Source organism: Pithys albifrons, chromosome 1 (genome assembly GCF_047495875.1).
Source record: "Pithys albifrons albifrons isolate INPA30051 chromosome 1, PitAlb_v1, whole genome shotgun sequence".
Classification (NCBI taxonomy): Eukaryota; Metazoa; Chordata; class Aves; order Passeriformes; family Thamnophilidae; genus Pithys; species Pithys albifrons.
Window position 1 is genome coordinate 24615285 of NC_092458.1, and position 17783 is coordinate 24633067.

A 17783-nucleotide genomic window follows, 5' to 3' on the forward strand; every position below is an offset into this window, starting at 1 on the left:
GGGACGATCCTGCTTTAGCAGGGAGGCTGGACCAGATAACCCGCTGTGATCCCTTCCAACCTGACCCATCCTGTGGTTCTGTGTGATTCTGGGAGCACAGCAGTTCTCCAGTCAGAGTATTGTGCCTCTGATTTAAATAAAGGACACGTGTGGCTGCCCTTGGTATAAATGTTGTCAACAGCTTAGCCTAAATTAAGAATTAACGAGACCAGAGGGCTCGAATCTGCTATATATAGATTTCTGAGACTGAGTTGGCCCGTGTATTTGTGGCTCCCAAAGGAAGGAATGCACGACGTTGTCCCGGCATCTGTTGACAATTCATTTACTCCGCATGAATCTGCCCGCAGCGGCAGCAGCAGCAGTGGCTGGGACAGGGGCAGGGGCAGGGGCAGGGGCAGGGACAGGGGCAGGGACAGGGGCAGGGACAGGGACAAGGGCAGGGACAGGGACAGCAGCAGTGTCTGGGACAGCGGCAGAGACAGGGACAGGGACAGGAGCAGGGGCAGGGGCAGGGCAGGGGCAGGAGCAGAGGCGGGGCAGGGGCAGGGACAGCAGCAGAGACAGGAGCAGGGGCGGGGCAGGGGCAGGAGCAGAGACAGGAGCAGGAGCAGAGACAGGGGCAGGGGCAGGGGCAGGGGCAGCGACAACAGCAGGGGCAGCGACAGGGGCAGGGACAGGAGCAGGGGTAGCAGCAGAGGCAGGAGCAGAGAAAGGGGCAGGGATAGGGACAATGGCAGGGGCAGGGATGGGAGAAAGATCAGGAGCAGGAGCAGGGGCAGGGCAGCAGCAGGGGCAGTGGCAGGGGCAGGAACAGGAAGAGGGACAGAGGCAGGGGCAGGGACAGCAGCAGTGGCCAGAACAGTGACAGGGGCAGGGACAGGGGCAGGGACAGCGGCAGGAGCAGGGGCGAGGGCAGCAGCAGAGAGAGCGGCAGGGACAGGGACAGGGACAGGGGCAGCGTCCCCGCACCGCCCGTGCCCTGTTCGTGCCCTGCCCGTCCCGCGGCTCTGCGCTCGCGCTGTGCCCGTGCCCGCCCCTGGCCGGGCCGCGCGGGCCGGGCCGTGCAAACCGGGCCGTGCCAAACGGGCCGTGCCAACCGGGCGCTCCGCAGGTTCAGGCGCCGCTGAGGGCGGGCACGGGCGGCGCTGCGGCCAGAGGCAGGTGAGGGGCCGCCGGGCTGCGGGGGCAGAGGCGGTGGCGGCCCCAGGTCCCGCCGCAGGGCGCGGCGAGCCCGCCTCGGCGCTGCGGTTGCTGTGCCGCCCAGACGTGGTCCTTCACCCCCGAGGCCCCCCTTCCTTCCCCACACGTATCCATGCAGCGTATCCAGGGACGCGGCCGCTGACCGCAGGTGGCCGCTGCGAGGGCGCAGCGCCGGCGGGTGACAGGGCCGTGCCCTGGCCCCGACACCCCTCATCAGGCCCCGCTGTGGCTTTCCTGTGACACCTCTTACCCGTTTGAGAGGGAACCTCATCAGTGTGTATAAAGATCTAAAGAGGGGAGCCGAGAGAATGGAACCAGGCTCTTCTCGGTGATGCCAAGCAATAGCACACGCGACAACAGGGACAAACAGGCAGAAACTGATGCACAGAAAGTTCTACTTCAATATGAGGAAGAACTTCTTTCCTGTGTGGGCGATGGTGCTCTGGAAGATTGTCCAGAGGTGTTGTGAAGTCTCCTTCACTGGAGATACTTCAGAGCCATCTGGACACAATCCTGTGCCATGTGCTCTGGGATGGCCCTGCTTGAGCAGGGAGGTGGGACTGGATGACCCACTGTGGTCCCTTCCAACCTGACCCATCCTGTGGTTCTGTGGTTTGGTTTCCAGAGCAGGCAGCTGTGCGGCTCAGCCCTACACACTCCTTTCTCCAGGGTTTGGCATTTTGGGGAGCGTGAGGTGGCTTCTTGGGCTGTGAGGCACGTGGGCTTTCCCGAGGCATTCCCACCTGCGAGGGGCAGCCTGGTGGAATGGCCTCGGCAAACACTGCCACTCACACGTGTGCTACAAATCCAAGTGGGTGGTGGGTGAAGGCCTTAGAGGTTTGTTTGTGCTGGCCAGAGTGGAGAGGGGAAAGGTGGCACAATGAGCTCCGGTTCACCATTTGAAAATAACCTGTTTGGATTCAGATCTTGGCCTGAAGCTGTCATCGGTTTTGAACTCACTGTTTCCAAGACTTGTAAAACTTGCAGTTTCCATTGCAAGTTGGTTTGTCTCCTTTCAAATGCTCCTTTTCATTCAGCACCAGTGTTTCATATCCTGGTGCTGTGCAAGCAGCTGGGGGTGGTGTGACACCTCTGGGCATCTGGAAAATGCAATGGCACCTGGAATTTGTTCTCTGATGCAGGCTGCTGCCTGAAATGTGTCTCACCTACTAGTGAGAGTGCTGTGGCACTGTTTCTGCATTCTGAGAGAGGAACAGCACAAGCCTGCTGGCTTGCTGTGGCCATTCACCATTGCTGTTTTCTGCCATGGCTCCCCTGTGGCAACACTTCCTTTTTACTGTGCTGATTCCAAGTTCTGGCTAGTCAAGGGCTGAGCCCCTGGGGAGCACCTTCTGTGCAATACCTGGGGAGTTGGAGTGAAGAACAGATTCATGTTTTTTTAATATTCTCCCTGCCTTTTACACTGTTTATGTCTTTCTGTGGGAGCAGGACAAAGACTGGAATGGTTTATAGGTTTCCATGTGAGTATTTAAACCCATATGAGAGGAGTAAATAGCATGTTCCATTCTGTGAAGATGAAAGAGGGAGGAGGTTGAGTCCCTGGGTTAATATTTTATCCCATTTTTGCTTTTCCTGTGGGAAAAACTGCTTTATGACAATAGCTAACATCTGTGCCTGCTAGAGATTCATAAATATCCCTCATCCATTCCTCTTATTTATTCAAAGATGAGCCAAGGAAATGGCAAAGCATGATGTCTCAAAGCAATGCACTCACCCAGTGTGTGCTACCTTGCTTTGGCTGGCATTTTGTTTTCTATTAAAATGCTGTGTGTTATACCACATTCATGTACATGTATAAACACATAATTCTTTTTCTTTGTGAATCATCTTGTCATCTTATAGGCAAAGTTACGAATCTCTTCACAAAATTGTGTCTCAGATACTCCCAGTTTTAGTCATGAATTGGATTATAGCAAAGGTAGCATATACTGCAAAGCAATACTAGAATTTTGGCTGACAGCAGGCCAAAATACCACTCTCATTTTTTCCAATATATTGTTTCTTTTTTATGATCATTTAGAGTGAAGGAAGGTAAAGGATATTACCAATTTCCTACTTCCTCTTTTTTAAGTCTGAGGCTCACTGTCAAATTTGGCTTCAGCCATTCCTGACATGGGGAGTAGCTATTCTTTTTACTTTATACTATTTTTTTTCTTGAGAAAAGTCTTGATCTCATGAGGAAAATCTTGATCTCATTCTTCTGCAGTCTAGTATTGGCTGAGCCTGTGGAACTCATCTCCAGTTCACATTGACCTATGCATGGAAATAGTTAAAATTTCGTAAAACATCCTAATTCCTCAGGGTGTAAGAAGAAAGCAAAGAGGAGCTGCTAATCAAGAGTTCTGTCATGACTGCCAGTCTGTCTAAGAGACTTGCTTGGAGTGACTGTGAGTGTTTCAGCACTATTTTTGCATAGATTCCATGTTTTCCCAGATAACTTCCAGTTTCCTTTGAATCCCATGCATGTGGCGTGCACGCTGCTACCCATGTACAAGGCATTCTGAGGCTGTGCCACTCTCACCTGGGCTGTGTATGGGTTGCTGTGCTGGCCTTTATGTGTTTTCAAAGAAGGAGGCTGGGAATGATTGTTCAAGTGACTATAAACAATGCCTGACTATATAAAAAGCTTGAGGAACTGCAAACTTTCACCTGCCTCTGTCTAGAGCTAACAGCTGTTGCTGCTTTTGCAGAGAGCAAAGGAGGGCTGGTGAAATGCCAACCTCTACAGGCATGCCAGCCCAGCACCCTGCTTGTAGGACTGATGACTGTGAAAGAACTGGTGCCAGTCTCCGCTGTATGAAAGCCCTCTGTCACTGAAACATGATTTCTGAAGATAGTCTTATTGCCTTCATATAGTGTTAACTGAGGAACTGTCTAATCAACCCTTGTTACCAGGTCAGTTGTTATAATGTATGATCTTAGCAGAGAGTTCTGATCATATTCTGTACTAGACTGAAGGTTATTTTGTAGTCATTAAAGATAACAGTATTTGGACCAGTATTTTGGACCAGTTTGATGCATGCAGAACATTTACAGTCAGCTTACAGTGTAGGGGCAATGGAGGACTAGGATACACTGGATGACGTTGATGCCGGGGAAAAGGAACAGAAAATTTCAGAGTCCATAGAAAGTAAACTTAGATACAGCAAGGGTATTTAATCACCTAGAGCCAGATTAACTCATGCAGAGTATTTTGGGAATGAACAGGAAATACCAAAGTCCTCTAGAACCTCTGTGCTGAGGAACAAAGGCATTACTGTTATTCCTTACATTGCTGTCTCAGCCACTCTATGCTCTGGGCTGTCTCTGCCGCCGGATGCAAGTGGAGCTACCCCAGCCCAGTTGTACATCAGTGCTGAGATGTGTTCCATGTCCTGTAGAACTTAAAATGAACCTGGACCTTCATGTCCCTGATATCCTGTGCATGCACATGATACATCACAGCCCAGAGCAGATACTGCCAGAACAATCATTTGCACTTGAGGCAAATGACATAAGGAGAGGGAGGTTCACCAGTCTTGCAATAAAGTCAGGATCTGCTGCGGGTGCCGCTGTTGCTTATGGTAGGAATTCAACATAAAATTGCTAGGAAATCCTTGTTTATTGCATAATGCTTCTAAATGTGTATCTAGTGATGGTCTCACAATCTTCGAATGCCTATTATGAGTTCTGATTCCCAAGACTTAGGAGAGATGTTGTAGGAGCTGAAAGAATTTCCATTTGGCAAACCAGATTTAAATTTCAGGACTTGATTTTCAGCATACAAAAGACATTTTATTTAATAAATTGAAGGTAAATATATACGGATGAATAAAGAAATATAATAGCAAATAGAGGTGTAAGCATGAGAGCAGCTTTCCAGATTAAGAACATTGTTCATTATAAGAAAAGAAAGCAAGAGATGAGCTGTATGTGTCATGGGGACCATGGAATACAGGTAAGGAAAGGAGACAATCAATTTTGTTTGGTTTTGGAATTGTTTGGTTAAAATATACATGTTGTGTTTGCCTCATTTGTCTTTGCAACAGATGCCTTTGATTCAGAGCACAGACAAGATGCTGAAGATTCCCATGAGACCCACAAGAAGAAATCAAAAGAGAAGGAAAGAAGACTGGCAGTCAGTAGGTGGAGCACAGACGTACAATCCCTCGTTTCATCTTCTAAATGGCTTCAACGCTATGGTCTCAAAAGAAACAACTTGTCCCTCTCCCAGATTTTGGCACAGATTGAATTCCAACACAGGAAAGGTATAAGACAAATCAATAATAGGATAATAAACCTCCCAACTTTGAATAGTCTGTAGGATCATACTAATTTTGCATCCCAATGTACACATCACAGATTTTTACATTGTCTCTTACGATAATGGCAGGGAGGGAAGGTGTATCCAATGTGGCTGACGTTGCCAGTTCAGAGAACTGAGAAACTCCATCTCCCTTTGATATGAGAAGGACTTAGGATCCGAGAAGGGCTTTCCTTACTCAGCTGTGCTGGTGCTTTACCTAGGCTCCAGTTCACATCCTCTCCAATTTAGCTTTAGTGGGACATTGCTCATGCTGCTGAGGCTGTTAGTCTTTTTCCTGCAAATAATACACAATAAGATCTCTGTCTATTTTCACATGGCAAATATTATATATGCTGTGCCAGGGTTAGCTCACCTGCTTGGGAATAGTGTAGTATTTCTGAGTATCAAACTTTAAGGAAACAGTTAAATTTAATGAGAATTCAGTCTGCTTTTTGTGCAAAGTCAGGCTGTAGAAAAATGTTCCTTTGCAGTTATCTGACAGCTGGAGGGGAAGAGTTTGCTAATAATTATTAAGCACTGCTATAATGGTGCTTGCAGAGCATGGTAAGATATTCTTCTCTTTGAACAGCTTGCTGCCTGAGAAGTAGGAATTGTAATGTATTGTAATTGTTCTAGGTTGCATAATTTAAGATTCTGGCTGGCTTGTGTCCATGGGGCATTCAAAGATCACCAGAGCAGTTCCTGAAATCCTGTGTGTTGCTGTTGAAGAAGAAGCTGTTAAGCAGGGTTGTCACAGGAGCAGAATGTACTGGCTTGGCAGGGCAGCAGGCTGTACAGATAGCTGCTGTATGACGTTAAATATTCCCACCCCTAATGCTTTCCTATCAGTGATATCCTGTAGAAGATTTCTAGCTACTGAAAGAGCAGAGCACAACCTTTTCCTTAGATGCACTCACTTCTGCGCCCATTTCGTTGTGTAAGAGAACAGCATTATCTGTACCAGATTCTGTATTTTGTTTGACAGACAAATATTTACAAGTCCTGTCGTGAGGTTGCCTAAACCTCTCATTTATTAAAGTCCCATGTAGCTTTTTGGCTTATAAATAATTAGATGTGGGGGCTTTCTCCATTTCTGACTAAACTATCAGGGAGCAGCAAAAGCAGGGCTACTTTGTGGGGGCAAAGTGAGCCAGGAACCAAAAGGGACTGCAGGCAGTGCCCTTGCTGAACAGGTGCAGTCCTGCAGCAGGGTGAGCTGTTTAACTGTGTCTAGGGTGCAGCCAGGAGCAACAGGAGATGGAACCAGAGGTAGGACTGAAGTCAAGGCTATCACGCAGGTCTCAGATGATCCATTAAACAGAACTGCAGACAAGGCTGTAATACAGGGCTGAGGGATCTACCCAGGAGAGAGGTTTGCTAGCAGAACTTGAAACAGGTACACCTACAACATGACTAGAGTAAAGCCTGTGTGCCCAGGCCCAAGGTACCCTGTGAAACTCTGTCATGCACCCAGAAACCTCAGCTGAGGCTGATGAGGGCAGTCAAGGTCTGTTGAGGGCCTCAGGGCCCCATCATAGATATAGCAAGAAAATAGTCGTAAAACAAAAACAAAATCAGTTTTTCTCTCAAGTTTCTTAACATCAAGAGCTCAATAGTCATGCATGTGTCTCACACACATGGATGATATACACATCAGCCTGAAAAATATCTGTTTGAAGTAGTCCTAAAGATTAGCACCTTGATCTTTTGAAACTTTTACTGTAGATTATGTGACCTGTGGCTTCTCGGTACGCAAATGGTCTGTTTCCTCAATGCAAGAGAGCACAGGGTGACAGCATGTATAATGTAAGTGTGGCTGACTTGTGATAACTTTTCTGTGCACTTAGAAGTTATTATCACTGTGGCAAAAGGATGACATAAAATACTTAAATTCTTTCTGAGATCTTTATCTTTTGTTATTTTTTTCCTTCTCTTTAGTCAAACTGTTAGTGATAGTCATCAGTGGTAGAAAATCATTTTTCATTTCACAGTCTTATGCTCTTGCCTTACTGCAGCATTGCAGTAAATATTTTCAAGGCAAGATTGCAGTTTCTAAGCAACATTGGCCCTGCCTTGGAAGAGGGAACCCTTAAAAAGAAGTTGCTCAGAATGAGTTAAAAAAAATAACATCATAATCAATAAAACAAATGGGGACGCTGAAATAAGAAGACAAAATGCCAATGCAAAGCACTGCTTTACTTAGTGCCAGCAGGTCACAAAAGGCTCAGCCTACTCTATAGAGACAGCTTGCTGGATCTGTGCCCAGGCTCATGTTCTAAGGAACGTCTTAGCAACAGCTGCTGGTGGCCCCATTGTTAAGAGGATGGATTCTGATTGAAGAAATGTGCATGTGAGTGGGGAAGGGAGAGAGTTAATTTATAAAGGATTTTACCAAAACAAATGGCTTGTCATTTTTTTCTGATGACTAGAGTCACTTCTGAGGCACAAGGCTTAAAAAGGGGTAAGGAACCATTTCAGGAGCTTTTACCCCTCATTTTTTTCCCATTAGTTCCTGTGAAATATCTACATAACGTCTTTTAATCTTAAGACATGTTGTGAGCAGCAGGGAAGACATTCTTGCCACTATACAAGTTCTGATCAGATCTCATTTACAATATTGAGTACAATATTATGGACAGTTACCACAGGTTGAGAAGAAGCAATTCAAACCAGAGCAGGTAGTAGGAAGAGCTGGTAGGATGAACTGCAGTGGAGTGCTGGTCTTATAAGAAGGCTTGGTTGATGCTGAAATGTAACCCTGAAGAAAGCTGACGAAGGGTAATGTTTTCCCCCTTGAATGCTACAGAAAGGCAAATTACGGGGATAGAGAAAAGCCATAGTTTTCTATGATAAAAAGGCATGCTAGTTCAAAAATAAATGGGTATGAATTGCCATGGGTAAAATTCATCTGGTCAGTCAGTTTTCCAGTCCTCAGAGAAATGGAAATCTGGACTGGGTAACTACAAGTGAGACGGTATTGCAAGAAAACTTCCTTGAGATGGAGTTTGGTTGGCGTAGTGCAATAAGCTGCTCTGTGTGAGTCTGATTGTCATAGGAGGAAACTGGATTTCTAAGTGCTCCTTCCCAGGCGTATGTTCCTTTGGCAGACTGCCCAAGACACTGTATTGGAGAGGCACATTACAGGGCACTAGCTGATATTAAAGAACACAGCAAACAAAAATGAGAGGGAAAAGCGTGCAGACTGACACCCAAGATAACTTCTCCCTGAGAAATGTTCTTGATTAAAAACATTTGTATATCCAAGGTTTTAATACTTAGTTCCACAAAGGTAGTTAGAGGGAGAAGGCTCACATGGGTCAGAGGTTTTAGGGGAATATCTTTACTGGAATCTGTGGTGCATTTTTAAACCCACAGGTCATGGAGAATATATATACATATATTCATAGGGAAGATCTGCTCATTTTAATTTTAATACTGAATCTAGATTTTTCTTACTTTACTGAAATGATATGGGAAGTTTTAGTTGTAATTGCAGTTATCAGAACTAAATTTGTCTAAGCACCTGCCTGTCAATAGTTAATCTGTAATGCTGGGTACTGTTAGTGAAATAATAGAACAAACAAGAAACATTTTGCATTTTCCTTTCAAATGTTAAAGACAAGGTGAAGATTGAAGGGCCCCAAAACCAAACTCTATGCTTCTTTGTATTGCTGTAAAAAAATTTTAAGAGCCAATCAAAATTCTAGTCTAAGAAGGTACAAAGTTTCTGTGTGTTGTTTGGTCACCCATCTGCTCTGCAGCCCTTTCTGTATCCTAGCCTGTGTTCAGCACATTCTAATTGCTCCAGTTTTGAGATAGACAAGTCAGACAACCCACTGGCACTGTCCCATGTGCATATAAAAAGATTATGAAAAGCAATTAGGACAAAATGCAGTGCCTTTTCTTTATAGCTTAGATGCATTTGTCAAGTATTTGCTCTTGAAATAGTGGAAGGAAAATGGGTTGTTTTCACTGCTACCTTGGCTGGCACATCTGACACTTGCAAACCAGCTATTGCAGCTGTGCTAAGCTTGAGGCTGCATTTGTATTATTTGTTTTGATGTTCAATTTTCTTCTCTCCCTTATTCAAATGAAGCTGACAGCCAAAAAAGAACTGATTCTTCATTTTGTGGATTGTCTAATGGAAGCTATTGAGCTCTATAAGCAGCGAATTGAATGGTTAACCAGTGAGAGCCGGCAGATATCTGGAGTGATTCAAGAACGGTGCATTGTCATTGTTTTGGATTTTGGCACTGCAGCTCCAACTGAATTTGATCTATGTTGGGATGCACTTTCTATGGTACTTGTGGAACAGGTGACCCAAATCACCAGATTCAACCTCATTCTGTAAGCAGAAAGAATCATAGAATCAGAGAGTGGTTTGGGTTGGAAGACACATTTAAAGGTCATCTGGTCCAACACCCCTGCAATGAGCAGGGACATTTTCCACCAGATCAGGTTGCTCAAAGCCCCATCCAGCCTGACCTTGAATGTTTCCAGAGATGAGGCATTTCCCTCCTCTTTGGGCAGCCTGTTCCTCTGTTTCAGCACCTTCATTGTAAAAGAATTCTTCTCTATATCTAGTCTGAAACTTTCTTTTATTTTAAAACCATCACCCCTTGTCCTGTTGCTACAGGCCCTACTAAAAACTCTCCCAATTTTTCTTGTAAGTCCCTTTAAGTGCTGAAAGGCCACAATCGGGTTTCCCCAGAGCCTTCTCCAGGCTAAACAAAGAAGTCCACATCAGTCCATTGGTGGAGAATAAAAAGGAGTTGCATATTATATACACATGTACTTGGATAAGATGCTTTCTGTATGGGAAATTGTGATTTGTGCCTTGCTAGTATCTATAGATTTTCCAAGTTTCACCCATAGGCACTTGAACTTGCTACTTTCATTTAAAAGAAGACCACTGTTGCCCTAAAGAATAGAAAAAGAATAACGGAACCTAAATACTGATATATCTTCTACAAATGTAGCACAGAAAACCAGAAAGATAGGTGGACTTTATAATCTCAGGAGTGCCCTTCAGGCAGCTAAGTGAAAAAGTGAGGTCCTATCTGACTGCCTAGGCATTCTTGTGTCTTTAGGCATTACAGGCTTCTGTCTTACTGCTAAACGGAACCCTCCTCCAAGTGCCACAGGCATAGCCATTTGTATTTCCATAGCTTTCCACAGTCACAGAAATCAGTAGCAGAACTAGGAAACAATAGTAGATTTCCATAACAAAAGGCATACACTTGTTCCCTAGCAGGACTAAATTAATTGGCGTTTAGTTACATATAGAAGAATAGAAGCAGCTATTCAAATTTTACCTATCCCTGCAAAAATTCTCATCTTAATTCTCTAGATTGTGATAAAACTGAGATTTGAAAAGGAGAATAGCAGAATCATAGAATGGTCTTGTTTGAAAGGGGCATAAAAGACCATCGAGCTCCAACCCCCCTGCCGTGAACAGTGACACCTTTCAGTGGATTGGGTTGCTTAAAGCCTCATCCAATCTGGCCTTGAACACTTTCAGGGTTGGGGCATCCACAGTTTCTCTGGGCTGCCTGTTCCAGAAGTAATTATTTTCCAAAGCAGGTATTTTCCAAAGTAGATAATTTCCAAAGCAGATAACTTTCAAAGCAGGTAACTTCCATAGCTTTTGAGAAGAACAGAAAACTTTTTCTTTAAAAATGAAAGGCAAAGCCATGTTAAAATTGAGACATAATAATTATGTTCATCAATTTGTTTGGTTTTGCAGGAGAGAGACAAAGCATAGAAGTTATTACTTTAAAAGAATCTCAGGAAACATATTTGGCTTTTAGATTTGCAGGAAACTTCAAAATAGTGCTTAATGGAATGTCACAGATACTGGAACTGGGTTTTTTTGTTCCCTTCTGTCTTTTTATGTACAAATGCACAGGCAAACGTGGTCATTTGCTTTGTACTTCTGTTTTTCCTTTAAGCCTAAGCCCTTTAACAACTAAAATATCAAAAAGTTTAGCATCACTTATTTTTGATGGGTAGCTAATGATCAGCCCTACTAGAAAAAAAAGGTGTCCATTAAATTGGTTTGACACAAAGGCCGTGCAACAAGTTGTGGAATAAGACCTGTGGAAGACACTTTTTTCATGCATGCATTTTAAAAACCTGACTGAGTTTTTATGTTAAGGGGAGATATGAATCAGGAACTCTCTTTGAAATACTTTAGGTCTCCTAACCCTACTTTGGAAACAATTGTCTCAAAAAATCATGTAAAATTACAGTATTTTCTTAGTGGTTTTACTTTTTCTCTGCTTCTTTTATTGCAAATCTAGATTTAGTATATGTGGTGCATTGTAATTATTACTTAAGAATATAAAATATTCGTAGCAGTAGCAGAGCTCCACTCTTTTTTGCCAGCATTATTTTCACTATTTCTGATTTATAGTTAATCTCCTTGTCAGGGCTGCACAGGATCTTATGAAGTGGCAACAGAAACCTGCTCCTGTGTCAGAGCACACTGTAAAGGCTGCTGTTCTGTGGCTCTGGAAGCTGGACCATATGACAGCTGTCAGTCACACCAGCTCTGCCGAAGCCCTGCTGGAAGCCATGGGTGATGAGGCGGTAAGCTCATACATCTTTTCAGAAGCCTCAAGTAAATCCAAGAATATTCAGTGCCAGACTGGCTGCTGTGATTTGCCCCGATGAATGTTGCAAAGATAAATATTAATGACAGCAGTTGGAAAGGGTTTTTTCCCCCACAAGTGTAGCTGCATACTGTGCTTACTGATAGCCTGTTTATGTAAATGTACTGTATTTTGAATGCAGAAACTTGTTTATTTTCTTTTCTAGAGTACCTAGAAAAAATAAAGTATTCAGTCATTAAGGGAAAAAGAAAGCATCTTCCCTTCCACTTCCTTTCCTATATATATTTTTTAGGGCTTCAAGCTTATGAGAAGACTGTTAGTTATCAACATTATTGAAGACATATTTTTATTTTGTTATGTATCCAATGTCCTCATGAAAAATCATAGTTGAAATTCAAAATAGAGAGTACAGGCATTTTTGTAAGTATTAACTCATGGTAGAGGTACAGAAATCCTTTTTCATCAGCCAGGTTATACACAGAGTTTCTTCCAGGACACAGACAAAGCCATGCACAGTTATTCCTGCAATTAAATGCTGTTAATTTCTAAAAGTACCATATTACTTTATTCATTATAGCAGAGTCACAAGATATGAAATACATATGCCATCATTTGAGATAGTCACTTAAAACTTGTGTAGTTAAAGAGATATTTTATTATATTTGCTTACAGTGTACATTCTTTCAGTTCCCCAATACCTGAATTTGATAGAAAGTTGTGCCTACTGTGTGTGGCGTAGAAACATTGGTTCTAATTGCCACTAACATCCATCCCTGTGCAGAGATCCAGTCCTAACTGCTTTGTAAATTTCTTTCTGAGACATTGAAGAAGGTAAATTTAGCTTGAGTTACCTTCTAGTACCTATGCCGCTGGATTCTCATCCAGATGAACCTGGATGTCTGGAAACTGATATTAAAAAGGACTTGGGTAAGGAAAAATCATGGACCACTTTATTACCGTTTTTTTTTAAATGCCTCCTTCATAAATTTTATTAACATTTTCAATCTGCCATGTAGTACCGATCTCCTGGTGGATAACAAAAAGGACCATATTTAGATTTCAGTATTGTCTGGATGCAAAATTCTGGTTGGACCTGGTGGGTCTCTGTTTGAATAAACAGAAATTAAAATCTGTCTAACAGTGAGACATCTATTTTATTTCTGTATATTTGTGGGCTAATGGACAGTCTAGGGGAGTCAAATGTGGCAGGAGCTGAACATAAAAAGACATGCAATTACTCCTAATTAGAGTCATTATCATTCTTAACTGACAGTTCACTTGAGTGCAAATGTCATTTTACTGCAGCTGGGGGAGACCCCATTCAGTCCTAGGCAAAAGCTCTCTACTTACTGAACTGTCATGAATGACTCATTCCTCAGAACTGGCTTCATCAAAAGAAGTTGCTCCAAAAGAATAACTCTTCCTGTCATTCCTTCAGTTGATCTCTTCTTCCCAGATGTGGTGATTCCTTAGATTTCCTTTTCCCCCGCCTGTCAAACCCAAGCTCAAGACCACTGTTCTTCTGTAAGGTTGCAATTCTTTGAGCTCTACGTACCACAAATGCATCCACGGTGTCTAACTTGTGGTTTTGTACAGGCGCCACTCTGCAAGGTGTGGATCACTCACCCAAAACCTCCTCACCAAGGTCAAGACTATGAGGAACTGTTCATGTTGTTCTTGCTGTTCTTGTATGGTTTGTTGTTTAGATGTATAAATTACAATTTTCAAAACATGAAGGACTAAGTTGAAAGGTTTTAGCCTTTCCCCACTAATCTATAAGAAACATTTCCCTTGTTATGTGGCATTGCTGGGTTTGTAGTTAAGTAGAGTGAATTACCTGTGGTTAGGACTTTTTTTTCATTTTCTTGTGAGGAGTTGGTTCTGTATCAGCTATGCCCAAAAAATGTCAGCATGTTAAAAGTTGCAGAGGCAGGCAGTAAATCCCTTGGAGAAGGTGTGAAAATTTCTATTCTTATTGAATATCAAGTTTATGAATTATTGGCAGCCTTAGGAGTGAAGTGGAGAAGATGTGAATCTGAAGGAACACAGGGAAATGTGGTTGTGCAATATGCATGCATTCCTCCGGGCCAGGAGCCTCTCTAGCAAAAGCAATAATAACATGGTATTATTGTCCAAGAACTGAGTCTTATCTGGGAGATCTGTGTGCATGCTCAGATAGCTTGTAGGTAGGTGCAGGAGGCAGAGAGGGAACTTTGGAAAACTGAACTAAAACACAGAAAGGTGCAAGAGTTGTTTTATTTTTGTTTCTGTACACCTTTTTCTAAAGTGAATAAGTATTTTGTTAGTCTTGCATTTTAATGAAGCATAACCGTTCTTTTTACTATTAGTATTTATCTAGAACATCAGTGATGCTAGGACGCTTGGTTGACCACAGACCTGCTTGCTCCCAAGCAAGTGAAATCTGTAGCTATGGGCTCTGCCTCCCATATGGACTGTCTGACCCTTATACAAAATTCAGGAGAAATTCGAGGTGACAAGGTGCTCCACTGTTAATTTGCCTGGTCTAGCCTAAGATTGGGTTGCTTCTTGGGATAGACATCTTCCAGTGCTGAGGATCAGCCTAAGTAGTTGTGCCAAAAGGTAGATAAGGGAGGAAGCCTGAAATCCAGAAGTCCATGTCAATTTGTATTCATATAGTTATGAAGTGGTGTAGTACAGGGATTCTGTACTCAAAACCTGGAGTACACACTGGACAAAAGATGTTCATGTACTAGTCTGTTGACTCAGGAAGCTGAAATATAGATCACTATCAAAGGGAGTAGAGGAAATGTACGAGCACACTTGCAGGTAATGCTGAGTTTGTTTTACTACTGCATGGAATTATATGGGGGCAGAAACATTTCCTCAGTGCCAGCCCAGATTAAACAGTTGTCCTGTCTTTTGTGGTGCACATCCCGGGATTCCTAGTCATATTCATAGAATCATAGAATGAAAGAATGGTTTGGGTTGGAAGGGACCTTAAAGCCCATCTAGTTCCAACTCCTTGCCCTTAGCAGGGACACTTTCCACCAGACCAGACTGCTCAAAGCCCCATACAACCTGGCCTTGAACACTTCCAGGGATGGGCATCAACAACTTCTCTGGACACCCTGTTCACTACATGCCCTTGTGAACAGTCCCTCTCTTCCTTTCATGTAGGCCCCTTTAGTTACTGTAAGGTGTTATAAGGTCTCCCTGGAGCCTTCTCTTCTCCAGGCTGAACAACCTGAACTCTTTCAGCCTGCCTTCATAAGAGAGGTGCTCCAGCTCTCTGATCATATTCATGGCTCTCCTGTGGACTTGTTTCAACAGGTCCATGTCCTTCTTATGTTGGGGACCCCAGAGCTGGATGCAGTACTCCAGTATGAGAGTGGAATAAAGGGGGAGGCTCAACTCCCTGGACCTGCTGGCCACACTGCTTTTGGTGCAGCCCAGGGCAGGGCATGGCTGGCATTCTGGGCTATGAGTGCACATTGCTGACTCATGTTGAGCTTCTTATCAGCCAGCTTGCCCAAGTCTTCTCCCCAGCACTGCTCTTAATCCATTCTACACCCAACCTGTACTTGTGCTGGGGATTGCCCTGACCCAGTTGCAGGACCTTGCACTTGACCTTGTTGAACTTCGTGAGGTTCGCACAGGCCCATCTTTCAAGCCTGTCCAGGTCCTTCTGGATGGCATCCCTTCCCTCTGGTGTGTCAGCCACACCACACAGCTTGATGTTGTTGCCCAACTCTCTGAGTGTGCACTCGACCCCACTGTCCATGTCACTGACAAAGATGGTAAAAATTGTCAGTCCCAGGATGAACCCCTGAGCAGCACCATTTGTTGCCAGTCTCCACTTGGACATTGTGTGTTGACTGTAAATCTTTGAGTGTGACATCCAGTCAATTCCTTATCCACTGAGTTGTCCATACATCAAACCCTGTCTCTCTAGATTAGAGACAAGGATGTCTTCCAGAACAGTGTCAAATGCTTGGCACAAGTCCAGGTAGATGAGGTCAGTAATTCCATTGTAGAAGCTCACCAAATTTGTCAGGCATGATTTGCCCTTAGTGAAGTCATGTTGACTGTCACCAGTCACCTCCTTATTTTTCATGTGCCTTGGCATAGTTTTAGGATGATCTGCTCCATGAATGTATTTTTTCAGTTAAGCTACTATTTATTAGGTATTTATTAGTAGGTTTGTATTATTTCATAGGACTGATATGCTACATGTATTGTCTTGAAAGTCATTGTGGGTTACCTGTTTAAGTATTTTTAATGATGGTGAAAATTCATCAAATATACTCACCATGAGGATTGTTAACATAGTTAAGTGCAAGTAACATAAAATCCCTTGTAATATAGTATTCAAGCAATAACTAAAGAGCATTTCTTTGGCTTCTCTTTCTTCTTGCAATAACTTTTTCAGAATAGAAGTATATTTGCTCATATAAACCTGCCAAGCTCTCTCTGCCTTGGGAAGTTTAAAAACTACAAAATATCTGTAAATACAAGCAGTAGCATTAAAATAACGATGCATCTTTCCTAGCCTCAGAATGCATGCTGGCAAAAAAACTACATCTGGTATAAAAATTCCTACAGATTTTCAACTCTAGCAAGGCATTAACTTGGCGTGTCTCTTCATGAAAGTGGAATGTGGCACAGAGCCTTGTCCTGACTCATAATACAGTTGTCCTTCCTTACACTTCTCTCTGATTTCAGTTAACTTCCATGGAAAGAGGCTTGCATTGGGCAGAATCAGACCCAGGGGCTGTGGGTCCATCTGCCTTCTCACTTCAGGAAATTTTGTATGGTTCGATTATTAGCATAAATGAGAGGAAGAACCAAAGATCTGAAAATCTTATCACCCAAATGCATTGATCCTACCAAATTTTCCTACCAGTACTTAGCACAGGACAGTTCTTGAATAAGTACCAGACATTTATGTAAAACAATGTCTTACGGTTGCCAATTTTTTTTCTACTTAATGACAGGTTGAAGCTGTTTATTACTTTGCTGTGGGCGATGTTCCAGTGGACACAGAACAGCTACTCCTTGAGAAGGTTTCTGATGGTCCCTGTGCAATCAACACTGTGTCTTTCAATGCCAGGGAAGATGAAACCATTATTTTTCTGAAGGAGCTGAGCCGCTTGGCCTCTGGCAGGTATGACAAAGAAGGGCAGTAAAGATTTCAGTGCTCATAAAGTGCTTTGCTGATAGGAATGGCATCGGAACATATCTGAATACAATCCATGAGGAAAATGAGACAAAGCAGTAAGTGATCAGGAGAAACTGGGTAATCTTAAGAGATAGGACTAGAATGCAGGCCCTACTTAAACAGACCAGATTTTTTATGTGTATGCACTCACTGGATTGCAGAAAGGCCAATGCCTTTTTTATATCCTGAGTTGTCTGTCATCTGCCCCTCCTTTGAAGTCTGGAAAATTGTTCAGGGAAAGGTTCACAGCATAAACTAAACCAAATTTTTGTTGTATTTCTTTGTGCATTGGTAGAATCCACAGACACCAGAAAAGGATCTAGGGTTTTCTTGGATCAAATGCCATATAGAATGTACTGAAAAGGAAATGCCTGCCCTAAATAGGTGGTTCATGGAATAACAGAAAATTGATGAGGTGTTCTTCATCAGGCATGATTGTGTTGAAAAGCAGTTCTGCACTATG

The 17783-nt window shown here is 43.3% G+C and overlaps 1 protein-coding gene across 1 annotated transcript in view; it reads left to right on the forward strand.

Annotated features, from left to right (window-relative positions):
- The first annotated feature begins 1090 nt into the window (after positions 1 to 1090).
- Positions 1091 to 17783, forward strand: part of VWA3B (von Willebrand factor A domain containing 3B) — a 64863-nt gene continuing 48170 nt past the window's right edge. The window contains 8 exon segments of the mRNA XM_071570053.1: positions 1091 to 1161; positions 3428 to 3608; positions 5250 to 5468; positions 6414 to 6427; positions 7232 to 7312; positions 9603 to 9853; positions 11938 to 12097; positions 17097 to 17266. Of these exon segments, the coding sequence (XP_071426154.1) occupies positions 3569 to 3608; positions 5250 to 5468; positions 6414 to 6427; positions 7232 to 7312; positions 9603 to 9853; positions 11938 to 12097; positions 17097 to 17266 (935 nt within the window). The 5' untranslated portion in view covers positions 1091 to 1161; positions 3428 to 3568.